The sequence below is a fragment of the Cupressus sempervirens genome, chromosome 6, assembly GCF_028749045.1.
Source record: "Cupressus sempervirens isolate cs-2001-9-10 chromosome 6, ASM2874904v1, whole genome shotgun sequence".
Lineage (NCBI taxonomy): Eukaryota > Viridiplantae > Streptophyta > Pinopsida > Cupressales > Cupressaceae > Cupressus > Cupressus sempervirens.
In genome coordinates this window covers 307287407-307308612 of record NC_143123.1, presented here as the reverse complement: position 1 = coordinate 307308612, position 21206 = coordinate 307287407, and the positions used below count along the sequence as shown (strand labels likewise).

The 21206-nt window shown below is 37.6% G+C and overlaps 1 protein-coding gene across 5 annotated transcripts in view; it reads left to right on the top strand.

Moving 5' to 3' along the window:
- The window catches only part of LOC149552426 (S-adenosyl-L-methionine-dependent methyltransferases superfamily protein), a 323723-nt gene that overhangs the window by 285887 nt on the left and 16630 nt on the right, over nucleotides 1-21206 (top strand). For all 5 annotated transcript variants that reach the window (XM_089787984.1, XM_089787982.1, XM_089787983.1 and 2 more), the window contains one exon: nucleotides 8666-8749. In XM_089787984.1, coding sequence (XP_089644110.1) covers nucleotides 8666-8749 — 84 coding nt within the window. The remainder of the gene's footprint in view (nucleotides 1-8665; nucleotides 8750-21206) is intronic.

Here is a 21206-nt window from a genome sequence, read left to right as displayed (position 1 = left end):
GACAGAGAGGTGGGATGCAAATGCAGAGCTTGCGGACTTGGATGCTTCTGCTTCTTGTTTTTTAATTGATGATTTATTGCCCATACTATCAGGGTCCATTTGGTTCATGGAATTTTAAAAATTGGGATTTCTACAAACCTTGGTTTAGCCAAATCAAGGTTTTGCAAATCTTCATTCCGATTTTTGGGATTTAACTTGAACTATTCGTTTCACTCAGAAGATGCGTGTGAAGACTCATTTTATGCACAAGCTTGGAGTTGTAGGTAAATTTCAAAAAGTAGTTCAATCTATTGTTTTTACACTCCTTAAAAAACATAACTAGTTTCTGATTTTCAATTCCTACTTGCTAGTAGGGAGTTGGAAAACCTGGTTTTGAAGCAAAATTGGAAGTTCGGTATGCTAATTCCATTTTGCCAATTTTGAAACAAACACAAAAATTTTCAAATCCAGATTTTGAAAAAGCCAATTCCTGTCATCTTCCAGGAACCAAACGGACCCTTGCCGATGCTACTGATCCCATTGGCCTTAGCTCTATTGCCGAGTCAACCGATGATGAAGAAGAAGAAGAAGAAGTTGATGATGAAGAAGATGAAGAAAAATTATGAATAAAATTTTAATCCAAACTTGCAGGTCTGATGGTACAGACTGTACCTTCTCTTATGTTGTCATGTCCCCAATTTTCGGAGGCAGTCTGATTAACTAATTTGATTAACTTGGTTGTCCAAAATAACGAACATTTTATGAGGACAACTAATTAATCATTTTAATTAAATAAATAAGTAATATTAAGTTAATTACTTATAAAGTTATCAAATAAACAAATATTAAAAGATAACTTTATATTTAATTAATTTAATAAAGTGACTTGGATTATAAAAATATTTAATAAAGTCACTTAAGAGATAAAATCAGAAATGTTCTAGAAGTCTTTGGAGAAGGTGGAGAGAAAAGAATAAATAGGCACCCCGGGGCTCCATTCGAATCAGGCAGTTGTTTATCTCTCTTTGTTTTCAGATTGTGATTCAATCACAGGTGCGTTGTGGAACCTAGGGTTTCTGCAATCGTCACAACTGGCCATTGAGAACAAAAACTCTCAATTGGTGTGCAATTTTGAGGGTGTGAAATATCATCTGAATTATTGATGATTGGAGGTGACATTCAGTCATTTCATCCGGCGGCGATCTGTGGCTTAAAGCCGAATTATATGATTTGTTGATATTGGAGGAGGCAGCTAACTATCGTCGAATTGGGGAAAACTCGAAGGGAATTGGAAATACGTTGATCACTAATTTCCATATCCGGTCGGAGTGGCAGCCAATTTGTTACAAGGTCATTCCTGAACCTAGACGGCTCTGACTACAGCAGACTTGAATTAAGTTATCTCCTACAGTCGGCATCAGGTATCAACGCTAGAGGGCGGTCTTGGGAAAGGAAGCAGATAGAGGTAACTCAAATCCATCAATCTGCATCACACAGGATTGAGAGAAAACGAGCGGAAGAGCATTTTTGCCATATATAATTCAGGCGCCTTCCTTCTCATACACTTCAGTCATTGATCGAAGGTCAAAGACTATCGCAGGGATTAGAAAAGGTGTATGTATAGGTTCCTTGCGGAAGGTCAAAGGTGAGTTTAGGGCAGAGACAGAAATATAGTAACCAGAAGATCTGCGCAAGACTCGCGAAAATTGGCAGTCAAATATCTGAGGCTCAATCCCGCCCATCAGCTTCCAACACTTGGCAATCTCAGACCGATGGTAATTGCATACGGATAAGGGAGTCGGCAGCAATAGTCTTGATGGAGGTCGCAGGCGCGATTTGTCACAGGTGCCGATAAGGTGTTTTATCGGACAGTTGGAAATAACTGCGATTACCATCTGATTTGCTCATCCAGTAAACATGAGATGATTCCGCGCAGGTTAAACAGTGACAGCAGCCCAACCGGACAACTCAAGCATATATTCAGGGACTTGATATTTACTCCGACCTTGGCCATCTTCTGAAGATCAAATCGGCCATGATAATTGGCAGCAAAACAAGGTTCGAAGATTCGAGCAAACTCTTGGCTTTTCATATCTATTCAGGTTCCAAACACTTTCTTATATGTTTTTGCTATAGTAACATCAGTATCTCATATTTATTAATAAATGAAGAAAATATTTTAGCCTGCCCATTCTATGTGTTTTGCCTTCAAAATCAGAATAGCACAGATTCAATTATTTAGTAAAAGTAATTCTCCAGTGTCATATCAGTAACAATATTGATTTAATAAGCAAGGGTCATCTCAGAAAGGTTATTTCAGTGGTATTAGAGCTTGTCAACGAAGTGTTTGACGAAATGTCTAACCCTTAAAGTTTGAGTTTTTGGTGTTAAAAGAGGCAATAACCTGTCGGGGTTATTTCATATGTATATAAATTCCTAATGATTGGCATTTAATATAAATATATATTGCTCCTAGAGGTGCCGGTGATTTCTAGATGATGCTTTGTTTGGTGCTTGATTGAATTAGTTAGTCATAACTAAACTACATCTGCTCGATCGCCGACGTAAGAATAATTACAATTTGTTAAGTGCCAAGGTTTATGTCCCTTGAGGGACATACCCTCTAGAAAGGGTATATATTTAGGTTGTGAATACAGTTTAGAAGACACACAAACACACAGTAGTCTGCTCTTCTAAGTATTCTACTTCCTGCGAATTATACAACAAAGATATTCTTATTCATTCAAGATTGAATATAGAGGATTGGACCTGCATTGAAGATAAGTGATAACTTCTTCAAACAATCTGAATATTCATATTATTTAGAAAACCATTCTCAGCCATACAAAACTGAACTAAAAGTCAGATTCAAAGAACAAAAAATTAGCAGAACTTTACATGGTATCAGATCCAAGTTATCAGATCTAGAGCTCTGCAAAATTCAATTATTAGACTTCATATATATTCAGTAGTTTTCTCCTATCTTCGATGGCATACACAATCAGACCCGAGGATAGGTTTGATGGGAAAGAACACTTTGAAGCTTGGAAATTCAAAATCTTGATGATTCTTGAAGAGAACAATGTTAAACAATTCGTTGATGGAGCATCCAAACAACCCCCAGTTGAACCTCACAAATCCATATGGAGCAATGGAAATAGAAAAGCTATTCAAATCATCTTGGATGGAGTTAAAAATGATATCGTACCTATGCTTACGAAACATCAAACTGCCTTTGATATGATGAATGCATTACGAAATGCATATGAAGTAAACAATGCAACTAGGGTTCTTGCATTAAAAAGGCAACTAAATCACATTCAAATAAAGAAAGGAGAATCAATAAACTCTTATTTCCTAAGAGTTGCCGGCATCAGAGATGAACTATCAAGCATAGGAACCATCATTAATGACACAAAATTAACGCTTATGGCTATAGATGGATTGCCAAATTCATGGGAAACATTTGCACAAGGAATAAGAGCTAGAGACCAACTTTCGGACTTTAACAGACTCAAGAATGTTTGCCTCCAAGAGGAATCCAGAAAACTAAAGAAAGAAGGGAAACCGAAAGTAGAAGATGAAGAACTTCACTTTCTTAATGCAAACTCCTATAAAGGCAAGAAGAAGCATTTCAAGAAGAAAAAGAGAAATCAAAAGAATGGAAAGACCAAGAAAGATCTATCTAAAATAAAGTTTTTCAAATGTGAAAAATTTGGACACTATAGATCTAATTGTCTTGAAAATTCCAAACAACAGGCAAATTGTACAAATGTCATTAGAGAAGAAGATACTTATGATCCTGAGAACCGTGTTTTGTATTCCTCTCTGTCAAATGAAATTTCAAACAAAGCATGGGTAATTGATAGTGGATCTTCTAGACATATAACAAGATACAAAGAAACTCTATATTCTTTATCAGAGAAAGTGAACGGTGAAGTTACCACTGGTGATAACTCTACACACTCCGTTGAAGGAATTGGAAATTGTACTTTGAAACTAAAATCAAGAAATACTCTTCTTCTTAAAGGTGTACTCTATGTACCATGGATTAAAAGAAACCTAATCTCAATTACAGCACTTGAAGATGATGGACACAATGTTGCATTCGTGGATGGAAAAGTATTAACTTGGGCTAAAAACTCTTCCATCAAAAAAGCAAAATTAATTGGTCAAAGAAAAGGATATTTGTATGAATTGAATATAGAATCTAGTCGATCCATTCAAGCCCTAGTTCACGAAGTTGAAGATTCAAACGAAATATGGCACAAAAGATTAGGGCATCTAAATTTTAAAACTTTATCAACTATGGAGAAAATGGTTACTGGATTACCCGAATTAAATAAAGATCGCCCTAGTATTTGTGAGGGGTGTGCTTTGGGTAAAAGCACCAGAAGTCCCTTTCATGATAGTACTAGGAAAACAAATAATGTACTAGAATTAATTCATTTAGATCTATGTGGACCTATGTCTGTTCCTTCTCTTGGAAGATTCTGGTATTATATCTTGTTCATAGATGACTTCTCTAGGAAAACATGGATTTATTTCTTAAAATGCAAGGAATCAGAAGAAATCCTATAAAGATTTAAAGAATTCAAAGCATTAACTGAAATTTTTTCAGGACATAAAATTAAAACCCTTAGAACAGATAACTGAGGAGAATATACCTCAGACTTGTTTAAAAGGTTTTGTAAAGAATCAGGGATCAAGAGGGAGTACATTGTTTCTTATAACCCAGAACAAAACGGGGTAGCAAAAAGAAAGAATAGGACAATTATAGAAACTGCTAGGGCTATGATTTTTGACCAAAATCTCGAATACTATCTTGGGGTAGAAGCCTCTTGTACTACTGTATATATTCAAAACAGAAGCCCTCACTCTTATCTTAAAGGTAAAACCCCTGAAGAAGTATTTACTAAAATAAAACCCAATATAAGTCACTTAGAATTTTTGGATGTCCTGTATATATTCATGTCCCAAAAGAAAAGAGAACCAAGTTAGAACCCTCTGGGAGGAAAGGTATCTTTGTAGGGTATAGTGAAACTTCTAAAACATATAGAATTTTCATACCTGGACAAAAAACTATTGAACTTAGCAGAGATGTAATCTTTGAGGAAGATCTTGCATTCAAAAGAGCCATAAGTTCTGATGAACCTTCTCCTTTATTGAGAAAGGAATAGTGAATCCGGATCCCAGAGGGAGAACTTAGAAGAAATTGAAGATGAAATTCAAAATATGAACCTTGGAGAAAATTCAAAGAAAAGACCACTTTGGGCAAATGAAATTCAAAATACGAACCTTGGAGAAAATTCAAAGAAAAGACCACTTTGGGCCATAAAAACAGTTGAAGCAGGTCAAGACTTTGCTGCACCTTCAGGAACAGTCAGAGAAAGAAAAAGACCTAAAGAATTCTCTAGTTATACAACAAATATGAGTGATATATCCAAAACAGAGTCAACCAATCCTTTTGATGCTATTAAACATTCAGCCTGAAAAGAAGCTATTATGATAGAAGAATATCTATCAGTTATGAAAAATGATGTTTGGGAAATTGTTCCAAGATCTAAAGGAAAATTTGTTGTTTCTTCCAAGTGGATATTTAAAATAAAGCATGCTATAGACAGTAGTATTGAGAAATATAAATCCAGATTTGTAGCTAAAGGATTTTTTCAAAAAGAAGGGATTGATTATGAAGAAACCTATGCTCCTATTGCCAGATATACCTCTGTACGAGCAGCCTTAGCAATTGCCACATCAAAGGGATGGAAGGTACATTAGATGGATGTAAAAACAACATTCCTAAATGGAAAGATTTCAGAGGAAGTCTATCTAGAGCAATCGGAAGGATTTGAAACCCATGATTCTAAAGCATTTGTTTGCAGGCTCAAGAAAGCTCTCTATGGGCTTAAACAGGCTCCTAGGGCCTAGTATGAAAGGATCGATAAATATCTCACCGGCTTAGGATTCTCCAAGAATGAAGCCAATCCAAACTTATACTATAAAAAAGATAAAGATGATATGGTAATTCTGATATTGTATGTTGATGAATTATTAATCACAGGTGATGATCCTCTTATAGATCAGTGCAAGAAAGATCTAACTAGAGAATTCGAGATGAAAGACTTGGGGCTTCTCCATTACTTCTTAGGATTAGAAGTATGACATAATTCTAACAGTATCATACTTAATCAAGGAGAGTATACATCAGACATCTTGAAGAGATTTGGAATGTGGAATTGCAAGTCTATGTCTTCTCCAATGGAGACTAATTTACATAAACATAAAGAAGCAGTTGTAGAATCACCTCCCATAGATTCTACTCTCTACAGATAGATGATTGGGTCCCTTATGTACTTAGTAAATACAAGACTTGATATTTGCTATGTTGTTAATGCCTTAAGTCAGTTTATGTGTGAACTGAAGGAGATTCACCTAGTCGTTGTTAAACACATTCTGAGATACTTATAAGGCACTCTTAATTATGGACTCAAATATGAGAAAGTTGCTTTAGATTTGCATGGATTCACAGATTCAGATTGGGGTGGAAGTGTTAAAGACAAGAAAAGCACTTCAGGATGATGTTTCAGTTTAGGATCAGCTATGATATCATGGATATGCAGAAAGCAGTCTTCAGTAGCTCAGAGCTCCACAGAAGCTGTATACATTGAAGCAGCGATGGCCTCCCGAGAAGCAATCTGGCTGAGGAAGTTACTTGTGGGATTATTTGGGCAAGCCATGAATCCTACGATTATTCATTCTGATAATCAGAGTTCCATCAAGCTCTCAGTGAATCCAGTTTTCCATGACGAGTTCAAGCATATTGAAATTCCTTACCATTATGTAAGAGATATGGTAGATAGGAATTTTGTAAAATTGGAATACATTTGCATTGTAGATTAGACAACAGACATACTCACCAAACCTCTGTCTAGAGTAAAGATAGAACATTTCAGGAGGAGACTTGGTATGGTTGAGTTGTAATCTATTTGTACTCTTTTGATTATTAATAAAATAATTTTATTTTTGTTTGTCTATTGACTGTTATGGGCTCAACCATGTGTAATCATTATTTAAAGAGGTGACGATCTTTGAAATAATGAATACTTATGTAATAGGCATTATGAGAAATGACGATTTCTTAGATAATGTACTAAACAATAGATTTTACTATAAGATCCAGATGTGTTTTAGATCATATTGTGATGTTGACATTACTATGTTCATGGGTCACAAATTGGATAAAGAATCTTAATATTCTCTAGGTTTATCATGTATTCTGGTAGATCTTAAACACAGGATCTCGTTGTGATATAGAAATACTAGTTTCTATGAGTCACAACATGTGTCTAGCAGTGATATGTCATATCACAGGTTTAGTAATATGACTTTGTATCATGTGTTCTATGATACCACATACTAAGAAGAGACAGACAGATATAGAGTATTAATTTTTGCTTAAACATCTGTATTGGTGTTGCTAGATATGATATCTCTCTGTAGGATTATTAAGTTAAGAGGGAGTATTAAGAATATAACCTAGATAAACCTACAGGTCTAATGGTATAGACCGTACCTTCTCTTATGTATATATATCCCTAATGATTGGCATTTAATATAAATATATATTGCTCCTAGAGGTGTCGGCGATTTCTAGATGATGCTTTGTTTGGTGCTTGATTGAATTAGTTAGTCATAACTAAACTACATCTGCTAGATCGCCGATGTAGGAATAATTACAATTTGTTAAGTGCCAAGGGTTATGTCCCTTGAGGAACGTACCCTCTAGAAAGGGTATATATTTAGGTTGTGAATACAGTTTAGAAGACACACAAACACACAACAGTCTGCTCTTCTAAGTATTCTACTTCCTGCAAATTATAAAACAAAGATATTCTTATTCGTTCAAGATCGAATATAGAGGATTGGACCTGCATTGAAGATAAGTGATAACTTCTTCAAACAATCTGAATATTCATATTATTTAGAAGATCATTCTCAGCCATACAAAACTGAACTAAAAGTCTGATTCAAAGAATAAAGAATTAGCAGAACTTTGCAAATGACACTCGAACTTGTTGTTATGATTTAATTTCAATGTTTTGTTGAACTTCAAATATATGATGGTAGGATCACGATTCATGATGCTATGATTACAAGTTTTAAGGTTTATGTTGTTTTGTTGTTTAAAGCATATGATTTTTCTGATACTATGTGACATTCTAAATTTGTCTCATGCTTCTAAGCTAAATAAATATGTATATATACATAATTTTTACATGTTTTTGTATGAACGAATCCAAACCCCTTTCCAAAATTTTGCCATACTGGTGAAGCTGTTCTTCGAACTCAAACTTCATATCAAACTCGAACTAGTAACTTAGGTTAAATTCCATGAGCTATTCTCCTGTATGCCCTGATTTTAAATTTTACCAGGATCTAGACTTTTTTGTACTTGCTTTGCTTGTATATAAATTCACCTTAAATTTTATCAAAAGAAAAATCTTCAATTTTTTTTCCAATTTAATTACTTTAAATATTTCTCTTAGTAGTAGATAAATTTAAAAACATATCCAACTGTTTCTTCTTTGATATCAGATATACAATTATACCTCATTGTTTTATCAATGTTACTTGTACATATTTTACTTGTAGTTTTCTGAGATATTTCATCTGGATTCCATCGCAGGTCATGGCAAGGACAGTACAGAATTGAAGAGATTAAATAATCTTGCAACCTTTCAAAAGAAGGCACTTTTACATGCTCTTTCCTGTATGTATATTTTTTATTTCATTGAATGATATCAAATGATATATAATTAGTTATTTCCAGGAATTTTGTGCTTTTGTGAAGGGCTCCCAATTTAATATCAGCTGTCATTTTGAGACGTTAAATTGATAAAGCATATACACTCGTGCTCTTACCCAATCATAGGGAATCACTTTATATTAGACATTTGGTACGTTAAGAACAGCAACATCTTGTATTAAGTAAGCTGAACTTTTGTAGTGGATTGCTTGACATCTTAAAAATGGCTTGTGTTTTGTTATGTGCATTACAACTTCCTTGGTAGTCATAAGTAGTTACTGATTGCTTCCAAATTATTGCAGTTAGCACATTGTCAGATTTTACAGTAAGAATCTGAAGCATCAAGATACAGACTTTGGATCACATCCTAAACTTTGATGGCCTCTTCACAATTTTTCAAATAGAAAATGCTAGGGTTCCAGGGATAAATCTACAGTGTAACAAGTTTTGAGGTTTATAGTTGTAATAGTGGAAATTGTAACTTACCTAACTCTACTTGAAACATTAAAACTATCTCTGCCTTTGTTTAGTCACTCTATGCACCGTTTCCTCTCAAAACTGGATAGAATTGTATGTTTTTGTGGATTGTATAATTGCACAGATCCCTATGATGTATTTACTCCTACAACAATGGTATCGGATACTAAAGAGAAGCCTCATTATTTATGCACAGAACTATATGTGAGAAAGACAGTCATCATATATAAAGATTAATATAACACAATCTAAATGAAATAGGATAGTGTTTACTAATATTCTCTATAACATAGTTAAAAGATTCAGAGTCAATTTGGACTCAGCAAGCTGGTTTCACGCTTAGACTCACCTCTGACTAGCAAGCTAGTTTCAGGCTTGGGCTCGGACTTAACATCCAAACTTGGCAAGGACTTGACAAATTGTAAAATCCAAGAATTGAAAGATGTTTAAGGATCTAAAACTTTATTCATGCAACATTTAGTCAATTAACATCAAAGACACAATAATTGAGATAAATAGAAGCTACTTTGCAGACCTAGACAAGTTTACATTGATCATATAAGTATAAATGTAAATTTATGCAGGAAACAAGTTCAACTAAGTGGTTAGTTATTATCATTATGTTGAATATCTTGGTCACATTATATTATAATCTTCTACTGTGCAAGTTTTTTCATAATAGCTTTGCTTAATTCTTTTGCTCTTTGTAGATCAAAAAGATCATTGTGAACTTTTGGAGGACATCAAGTATATAATTGCTCAAATGTCATTATCTTTTAACCTTGTCAAATGACCCGTTTAAAAAACATTGTTTTTATCAATCTTTCACAAACCTTAGAACTGTTCTTTTATTTATCTGGAGACATCCAATTCTTTAAAAGGAAAGCATTTATATTTGTTGCAATGCTTTCAAATTTGATAGTGCTGTTTTAAATTTTAAATACTTGGTTCGAGGACTTTGTGATTACAGTTCGTGATATGACATTGCTTTTTTGGCCAATTTTTTAATGAAATCCTATCTGTGATTTTCTTTGTAGACAAATTGTTATGTTTTATACCTGCTACATGAAAGACATTTTTTTATTACTCTATGTTGGTTGTCTTATTGGGAATCACCATTACAAATTTTTGAAACTCGGTATTGCAATATGATCATATAAACCAAGAAAACATAAAAAACAATTTAAAAATGTTATTTTTCACTTTATGGCTCAGTGTAATGATCTCTGACTGTTCTGATTAAATAGTTCAAGACTGCTCTATAGGGATTATGTCAAACAGTTGTCACTCAAACCAATCCTTTTAACACGGTTAATACTGTGTCAGATACTATATTGTTTCTGCAGAAATAATGCTATGAACTGAATATCACAACCACTGTTATCACAACTAAATAATCACAGAAAATGGTGCTAATGCTTTATTCATGTCATTAGAACAACATTTATATGCTGATAACAGAATTTCAATACGGTTTAATCCCTATGCAAACAAAAATGCGGAAGGAATAGGGAGTGACAGACCTGTGGTAACTGGTGAACCTGCAGCTGTCTATCTTGATGTTCCCTGCCGGATGTTGACTGTGCTTGACTTCCTCTACGCAACTTCAGTATTTCATATGCCAGCAGTCCTGCTAACTATTATGGTGCAATATCCTGTGGTAGAGAGAATGCTGTTAAGACGGTTTTAGCATGGTTGGAATGACCTCCAACCTCACATCCTTTATTTGTATCCATGCGAGTTTGCCGACTTGTCCTGCTCACCAATGGCAGATATTCTCCACTGTTCTTCCACTGACGCCACAGAGATTTATGTGTACAGGTTGGTGCTCCTGCGGAAAGGAGATGCTGCCTGCTGTATTATGTGTTACTCACGTTTTATATGCCAATAGAAATTGTAGATAACATCCAGCTCAGCAGTCACTATTGCTGTGGCCCGACTGTACTGTGTATTGGAATCTCGTCTGGAAGGATATAAGAACTGAATCAACCAACAAAAATTGATGATCTTGCTGCTTTAAAGTCTACTCATTCCTTATTCCAAACTTAAACTCCCAACTGACCTGTACGTGCTAGCTTGGAGAGTATTCAAGATCAACTTCTTCTTGCATCTACAAAACTCTCAATAATGAAAGATGATATGAACCAGCTCTAGAATCACAACTGTGAAGCGCAAATAGTAAGAGGCTAGGTTTGCATCTAGACTCCTCTTTTTTCCGTAAGGGGTTTTCGTCCCTAGGAAATACAGTCACATTTAATCAACCATTCGGATTTAAAAAGACAATAATATATTCGTTGTGTCAATCCCAATGCAATTGCTTTCCTTTATAACTTTGAAGTGAGCAGAGGTACGAACAACTTAGCAATGTGGGATAAAAGACTATTTCATCTTTTAGTCACTTAAGTCCTTTTGTCATAAAGTTACTTTATAACTTTATAATAACATTAAAATAAATCACTTAAGTCACTTAAACTTTAATATCTCTTGAAATACTTGTCTGATTGCCATGCCATCAGAAATAGGAATCTCTCCTCATAATTCCCCATGTGACCAAATACGCTTTCTAAAAATAGAAAGGGTCCATCTCTATTACTCCTGACTTGCTATACATAGTAAGTATGATAAATGGAGTCCAAAAGATATTGAACGAAGGCCAAATCCATAAATCCCTAAATGTTGGAGATGAATCAATCCTTAGAAGACCCTCTAACCATCCTTATTAGCCTACGAGGATCCAATATTAAGCTAATCCCTGAAATTCTGATGCTAGCAACAAATGGGGACATTACACTCAGTTGGCCATGACAAAGTCCTAGCCTTTGGACTAGCTGAGTCAAGAGAGCCCACAGACTCTACAAGTCTTGACAAGACTCTCCGAGACTAGTTTGAATCAGAGTCCAAAGGCCAAAATGTTAGGAACCTGTGTGTTCCTTCTGTTTATTTTGTTAGAGTAGAGTTGTTGGACGCATATGCTTTGTAAGTCGTCCCGTGAGTTTATTTTATTATCCCACATGCATAGGTAGTATTACTTTTCTAGATCGTACCCAGTATATAAGAATAGGTTGAGGCCCTTGATGGGTACGGACGAATTTATTGTATTGAGCTTGCTCAAAGGAGGTTACCCCCTCGAAGTGGCCTGCGATCAGTAGATTTATTTTGAGTTCTGCTATCACTTTGTATTCTGTTATTTCGAGCATTCTCACGATATTGCTATAAGGAGGTTCTTCTCATCTGGTATCAGAGCACTCTCTTGGGCTCGCTGGGTGGAAATTACATCAAATTTTTTTCTGTCGTGGCCTTCAGGTTCCTCTCACTTCTAATATCTCTTGTTATTGCAATAACTCTTTTCAGTTGTTCTGTCTGTGAGTGAATTTTTTTAACTCGACTGTTCGGAAAAAAAAAAAGAGTAAAATTTTTTCTGTTTTTTAGTCGTAGCTTCCTTGTTTGCTTTTTGTTTCTGCTCATACTTCCGCCGAACGTCTGCAATATCATTTCGCATACTTCCTTCCTTGGCGACCCAACCCCAAATTTTACATATCAAAGCCCTAAAACCCTCATTTATCTAATTTTAGGGTTTGCCCTATCTTTTTCACCTCTCATCCAATCGCCCCCAAACTGAGCCACAAGATTCAATTCCTCATTTTGCTCCCTTATCCCTCTTGGACTGTTCGCCTCATTTCGCCTCCCTACCCTTGAAACCCTCATTTTTCTTTTTCCCTTGTCCCCAGATAGTCTCCCACCACCCGTCGAACACCCATTTCCTATATGAGTTTTACCCAAATCCAAGTTTGCCGTAACTAAAAAAGTTTTTGTTTCTCATCTTCTACCCATTTCAAAAAAAAAAAAAAAAAAAAAAAAAAAAACCTTGTTTTATGGTTGTTACGCGTACAGGAGCAAAAATCATGGAAGAGGAAATTGCATCCCTCAAAACCAGACTTCAAGATCTGGATGACAAAATTCTGGGTCTTAACTTTCAGCAGTCAGCCATGAGCCGAAACCATTCAGGAGATACTGGGTCCTCTTCTGGCAATTTCCGTGGACCAAAGCTTGATTTTCCACGCTTCGATGGTTCTGATCCGACTGGATGGATCTATAGGGCAGAGCAGTATTTCAGCTTGCATAATACTTTGGATAACCACAAAGTCTCCCTTGCATCTTTTCATTTGGAACATGAAGCTCTTCAATGGTTCCGTTGGTACATCAAGGCTAATGTAGGCCCAACGTGGAGCGAATTGTGCACCCTCATTTTGGAGCGCTTTGGCCCTAGTTCCTTTGATGATTTCACAGGAGCACTCACTAAACTGCGTCAAACAGGCACTGTAAGAGAATACCAGACAGAGTTTGAAAAATTAGCTAATCACACAGAGGGCTTGTCTGATGAATTCTTCCGTAGTTGTTTTGTCAGTGGTCTGAAGGATGCACTTCGCTCAGAAGTCAAAATGTTTCGACCTACTACAATGATGGAAGCCCTTGGGTTGGCTAAGTTAGCGGAAGACAAGATTAGTGCTCTACAACGCTCCAGATCTAATTTTGTTCCATTCAGAAATACAGGTTCTCACAACCCTCCAGTCATACCAGCTCCCAGAACTACTCCGATCAAGCACTTGTCTGAAACAGAGATGCGAGTTAGGCGAGACAAAGGGCTTTGTTATAATTGTGATGAGAAATGGTCTCGGGGCCATAGATGTGTTCAGCAAAAGCTCTATCTCTTGGATGTGGATTCTCCACCGGAACTGGAAGAATATGTAGATGCTCAGGAAACAGTGGATGCTGAGGTTGAGCCTCACCAGCCTGAACCTCCTTCCCCAGAAGCTCCACCAGAGATATCTGTCCATGCTTTGGCAGGAGTCACTACTCCACAAACCATGCGGGTCCAGGGTTTCTTCAAGAAGATCCCTCTTACTATACTCATTGATTCTGGTAGCACTCATAACTTCATTGATCCACGCGTAGCCAAACAGGCTGATTGCTTTATCCATCCCTGCTCTAGCTTTGAAGTCATGATTGCCAATGGGGGCACTTTACCTTGTAAAGGGAAATGTCGCAATGTGCGTCTCTCTATTGGAGATTATAACATGCGCTCTGACATGTTTGCCTTACCCTTAGGTGGCTGTGATGTGGTTTTGGGTGCCCAATGGTTACGCACTCTTGGCCCCATTCTCTGGGATTTTGCTGAACTTTGGATGCAGTTTTCAGCCGAGGGGCACCAACACACTTTGAAAGGCTTACAACCAGGGTCTCTCAGCATCATCAGTTCACACCGTATGGAAAAACTTCTTAAGAAGAATTCACATGGTGTCATCGCTCAGCTCCATTCCATTCAGATGCAGCCATCAGCAGTCTCTAGCACTCCTGCCGATCTCCAACACATTTTGGACAAGTATTCTGGTATATTTGCTGAACCTGTGGGATTACCTCCTTCTCGTCCAGAGGACCACCGTATTCAGCTCCTTCCTGGCAGTGTTCCGCCCAACATCAGGCCCTACCGCTACCCATTTCATCAGAAGACTGAAATCGAGATACTTGTCCGTGACTTACTGAAGCAAGGTATTATTCGCCCTAGTACCAGTTCCTTTTCTTCTCTAGTTCTGCTTGTTCGCAAAAAAGATGGGTCATGGCGACTCTGCATTGATTTCCGAGCACTTAATCATCTCACTATAAAGGACAAGTTTCCCATTCCAGTTGTTGATGAACTTCTTGATGAGCTTCATGGGGCTCATTTTTTCTCCAAGTTAGATCTTCGTTCTGGGTATCATCAAATTCGGGTTAATGAGGAGGATATACCTAAAACTGCCTTCCGCACACATGATGGTCACTATGAATTTTTAGTCATGCCCTTTGGCCTCACGAATGCTCCTTCAACATTTCAGGCAGTGATGAATAACATATTTCGACCATACCTCCGGAAATTCATTCTGGTCTTCTTTGATGATATCCTCATATATAGCAAAACTTGGGCTGAGCATCTCCATCATCTGGAGCTTGTCTTGCAACTTCTCTCTGATCATCAACTCTGTGCAAAACTATCTAAATGTGTGTTTAGCCAGGAGGAAGTGGAGTATCTCGGGCATATTGTTGCACACCATGGAGTGCGGGTGGATCCTACAAAAATAGATGCCATGAAAACTTGGCCGCATCCTAAAACTCTCAAGAGCCTTCGGGGTTTTTTGGGGTTGACTGGCTACTACCGCAAGTTTGTCAAAGATTACGGGAAAATTGCAGCACCATTGACAGCTCTGTTAAAAAAGGATGCCTTCTCCTGGACCCCTGTTGCTGAGACTGCATTTGAACAACTGAAACAGGCTATGTGCAGTACACCTGTTCTCGCGATGCCAGATTTTTCCAAACCCTTCACTATTGAGAGTGATGCTTGCGGCAATGGATTGGGTGCTGTTCTCCTGCAAGATGACCATCCTATTGCGTTCACTAGCAAAGCCCTCTCTGGTAAGAATCTAGCCCTCTCTACTTATGAAAAAGAAATGATGGCTATTTTGCATGCTGTACAGAAGTGGCGGCCATACCTCTTAGGGAGTCATTTTTGCATCCGAACCGATCACCAAAGTCTGAAATACTTCCTGGAACAACGGGTATCCTCTCCTACACAACAGAAATGGGTCAGCAAACTCATGGGGTATGATTATGAGATCACCTACAAGAAGGGTAAGGAGAATATTGTGGCAGATGCTCTTTCTCGCACATTTGATAATCAAGCTTCCCTTTCCGCTATTTCTAAGCCCATTCCCAATTGGTTAGCGTCTGTTCAGCAGGGCTATGATAGTGACTCTTCTTTATCTCAAATCATTCACCAGCTAGCCAATAATCCTTCTGCTATACCACATTACTCTTGGGATGGTGCTTCTCTTCGATACAAGGGTCGGCTAGTGCTTCCTCAGAACCCAGCTCTACATCAGGCTATTTTTTATGAACTCCATGCTTCTCCTTCAGCAGGGCACTCAGGCTTCCTCAAAACTTATGAGCGAGCAAGGAGAAACTTCTTTTGGAAAGGAATGAAACAGACGATTCAACAGATGGTGGCTGAATGTGATACTTGCCAACGCCACAAGGGTGAAACGACCCTCCTTCCTGGCTTGCTCGAACCATTGCCCATCCCTACACGGATTTGGACTGATATTTCTATGGATTTCATTGAAGGGCTTCCTAAATCCGGTGGCAAGACAGTGATCTTGGTTGTGGTTGATCGTCTCTCGAAATATAGTCATTTTTGTGCCCTCAGCCACCCCTATACTGCCTCCTCTGTTGCACAAATCTTCATGGACCAGATATTTCGTCTTCATGGACTCCCTTCTTCCATTGTCTCGGATCGTGATGCAACTTTTACCAGTCATTTTTGGACTGAACTGTTTCAGAAAACGGGCACCAAACTGAAGATGAGTTCGGGCTATCACCCACAAACTGATGGTCAAACGGAAATTGTCAATAAATGCTTGGAAACTTATCTTCGTTGCTTCACTTCCGAACAGCAACATCAGTGGGCCAAGTGGCTCCCTTTAGCTGAATGGTGGTACAATACCTCTTACCACACTGCCTCTAAAATGACTCCATATGAAGCAGTCTATGGTCAGGCACCTCCAGTGCTCCTTCCCTACACTCCCAACAGCTCACCAGTCCAGGCAGTTGACATAGTTCTCCGCAGCAGGGATCAGATTCTTCGTACCTTACAGGATAATCTTCACATGGCCCGTAATCGGATGAAACAGCAAGCAGATCAACACCGTTCTGAGCGCTCATTTCAAGTTGGGGATATGGTTTTTCTTCGTCTACAGCCATACAAACAATCCTCCCTAAAGCTGAAAGGGCGTCATAAGCTGGCCCCAAAATTTTATGGGCCTTATCAGGTTCTGCAGAAGATTGGTTCAGTTGCTTATAAACTGGAACTTCCTCCTTCTTCCCGCATTCATCCAGTTTTTCATGTTTCTTGTCTAAAGAAAGTTCTGGGTACCACTGTCAGAGCACAAACTACTCTCCCTGAAATGGATACGGAAGGATCCATTATCCTGGAGCCGGTAGCAATCATTGACCAGCGCACTCGCCAGCTTCGCTCTCGCTCCATCTCTGAGGTCTTGATTCAGTGGCATGGCATGCAACCAGAGGATGCTACCTGGGAACCCCTTCTTCAGATTCAACAACAATTTCCACACCTTAAGCTTTGAGGACAAAGCTTTTTTCTAAGGGAGAGGGGATGTTAGGAACCTGTGTGTTCCTTCTGTTTATTTTGTTAGAGTAGAGTTGTTGGACGCATATGCTTTGTAAGTCGTCCCGTGAGTTTATTTTATTATCCCACATGCATAGGTAGTATTACTTTTCTAGATCGTACCCAGTATATAAGAATAGGTTGAGGCCCTTGATGGGTACGGACGAATTTATTGTATTGAGCTTGCTCAAAGGAGGTTACCCCCTCGAAGTGGCCTGCGATCAGTAGATTTATTTTGAGTTCTGCTATCACTTTGTATTCTGTTATTTCGAGCATTCTCACGATATTGCTATAAGGAGGTTCTTCTCACAAAAACTCTAGAGCCTTGACTCGGCTTGAGACTCGCAGAGTTCTACTAGGACTAACAGAGTCATGTAAAACTGCTTTATAGTGTATTGGCTCTCTTTTTTGTTAGACCTGACTCATATGATACTCAATGGATCTACGGATGGGAAACTTGATGGCTTGATCGAATGGTGACTCTGTCATGTAGGATCCCAAACATATGAAGAACATGGGATTTACATTTGTTTAATGTAATGATCTATATGCATTGTATCATGTCCCCCCCGCCCCCCTTGATGTGATCTTCAAACTCCTACGCTTAGCCTATTTGTGCATCCCGATATGCTAAAGTGAACCATGAAGGGATGACGAGGGGGCACAAAAATAACTTTAATGTTATTTCACTAAGCAATTTATTAGTGGCCTTGCAGAAGACTCTTGTTTTTTAGTGAACAATTCATGAGGCAGAATTTGGATTTTCTAATACATGGCTATTGACGGTTTTTATTCTATGTTGATTTGCATTTGTAACTCGTTTTGTGGACTCTTTAGGTGATTCCTATGTAAAGCTTTTTCAACTCGCTATGGATGTTTTTGGTTGTTTGACGTTCTCTACAAACTCTCTGCCCTGAATATATGGGTCTTCAAAGCATTTAGTAGGCATATGAGAATTCATCTAAAAACAAACCAATGTTGTATTGGTTTCTTTATGTCTGGTATAGAACAAAGGACAACATCCCTTGGAGTATGAGTCAGACAAGAATCTGAGGAATAGTGGCGAGGATCAAGTTCTTTCAGAGCTTGATGTGGTGCTTGGATGAAGGTAATACAAGAGTTTGGTCATGTCTAAAAGTTTTCTGTGAGTGTAAGAAGGCTATGTTATTCAATTACTGGCTATGTGTGAATTGGGTCAACGTGAGTAGTGACTAGACTAGTAGATGGGAAGTATCACAGTTGGGTACAGGTGTATGAAGCCGAATCATCGTTGATGAATGAAAACAATGACAAGGTTATCAATAGTTCACTGGTGAAAGGAGTGGACACCAAGAGTCCATCATACAAAACTTAGCATGTTTTGGGGGTCGCATTCTAGACTAGTAAATGGAGCCCTTGAAACTGAGAAATCCACCACTTCTATCGTTTTTGCACTCTTTTTCTGAGTATCAACAATCCTAGGTCTTATTTCTATTGTCTACTCTTTTTCTACTACTTAATAAACGACTATCGAGATTTGGAACATGATGACATATTTTATTACATCGGGTGTTTGTATAACTAAGTTCCAAGACTTGAAGATATTTGTATGTGACTCTTAACAAATTAGTTCCTTGTATTGCATGATTATGAATAGAATTGACTACGTTATGACAAAAGTTCATTCCTATTGTCTTTACCATTAACAATAAATGTGCTTGAAAGGTATTATGAGTTGTACTACACAATAATCTATAGTAATTGTGTGAATGGAATACTAAGCTTCCTGTGTCAGTAATTTCATCATCTCTTCGAGAACTCATGTTATCTCAGAATATTCACGCCTAGGCACAAATTCTTATCAATACAACAAGTTCTGAATCCGTTTAATTAGTTAAGGATATTACAGTGGTATCAAAGCAACAAACTTGCTACCTAGTGAAAATTTGGACATTGAGTGCAACAGTATAACAAGGAGATACATAGGTTTTGGAGACCTCGAATAGTGTCGGAAGGAAGAACACTATCATAAATTGTGGGAGTTCCTTTGAATAGACAGTTGGTCGTGAATATGGTAGAAGAAGCAGTCGAAGAAGCAAGGGAAACCTTAAGAGCCATTAGAGAAGGACACATGTCGTTAATGTGTTACAACTTATAGGCAATACATCAGATAAATACAAGACAAAGAAGACCTCAAATTTATCAGAATGAAAGTGGTAGTGTAGCTAGGTTAGAACAAGGAGTTAGAGCACCTACTCATACTATGTATAGACCATTGATGCCTATATTTGTTGAGAATAATGATGAAGTGGAAGTGGAAAATGCAGGAGAAACAATAGCTATTCTAGAGGATGTTATAGCCATGCGTGTCATGTGGGATTTATTTCCAGACAACGTAAAAGTAGATTTGAGCTTTGTTCAGTATATACGACAGCAAAGGGAAATGACAAGGGTAAGGCAAGATAGAAGACCCAAGGCCCCACAGAGGGATCTAAAACATGCTATGAACACACCTACTCTTCTTGTGCTTGATGGCAGAAAGAAAACTTATGCTAGAGATTGGATACATAAGCTTGATACATTATTGACACTCAAACCCATTTCTGAAATAGAGGCAATTATGTTCGCTATCATGCACCTAGATGGGACATCATATGATTGGTGGCATCATGGACTTGTTATTTAGGATCATTGCATGATCAATTTGTATGAGGTATTATGTAACAAGATAATCACTAGATTTGCCAAGAAGGATATAGAAATTCACTATAGGGAGCTCGCACAACTAAAGCAAAGTGGTGCACAAGACACATATATTGATGAGTTTTAGCAGGGCTCTATCATAGTTCTAGACATGTCAAAAAATAGAGTGGTAATTGTGTTCGTAGAAGGGTTGAGTGAAAAGTTCAAAGGGTTTGTAAATGTTCTAAAACCAAATACACTTCAAGGTGCAATTAAGATGGCACTCGATTTTAATAGTTCATCATCTCCAGTTCAACCCTTGAAGAAGGCTTTTAAGGGGTAAAAAACTAATTTGAAAACTACAAAGCAGAATAAGGCCACTCCTAAATTGGATTTTGAGTCTAGAAATGAGTTGAGAAGGAAGAAATTATGCTTCACGAGCAAAGAATCTTGGACCTTATATCACGATACCTTGGGAAGGGTATGCTTCATTATATTGAGGTGGCATTTGATGGAGAAGACCATTTGGGAGTTGCTTGTGCTATTAGGCCAAGTAAGATCCTTTTGCTTCATGATTTGTTTTGGTGAAGAAAAATGATAGGACGTTTAGAATGTGCATAGACTATGAGAGACTGAAAATGAGAACTAATAAGAACCAATATTCTATTCCGCAGATTGATGAGGTTATAGATGAGTTGCATGGGGTGTGTTACTTCTCTAAAATTGATTTGAAGTCAGGATATCATTAGATCAAAGTAAGAACCTAGGATGTGGAGAAGACAACATTCAAGTGTCACTGAGGTCACGTCGAGTTTCTAGTCATGCTCTTTGGCTTGACTAATGCCCTAGCCACATTCTAGTCCACTATAAACAGAGTCTTCCATAGTTTGTTGCAGAGATTTATTCTAGTGTTTTTTGATGATTGATGCAGGAGCATCCTGGGTTTTTTTGTAATCCTGCACATTAGTTCATTCTGCCTAGTTCCAATTGGGCCAACTTTGCTCACATTTAATTTTGGTATAGTTAATTATATTTGATGAGGGCCGACTTGTGGTTTCTCTATGTTCTAAA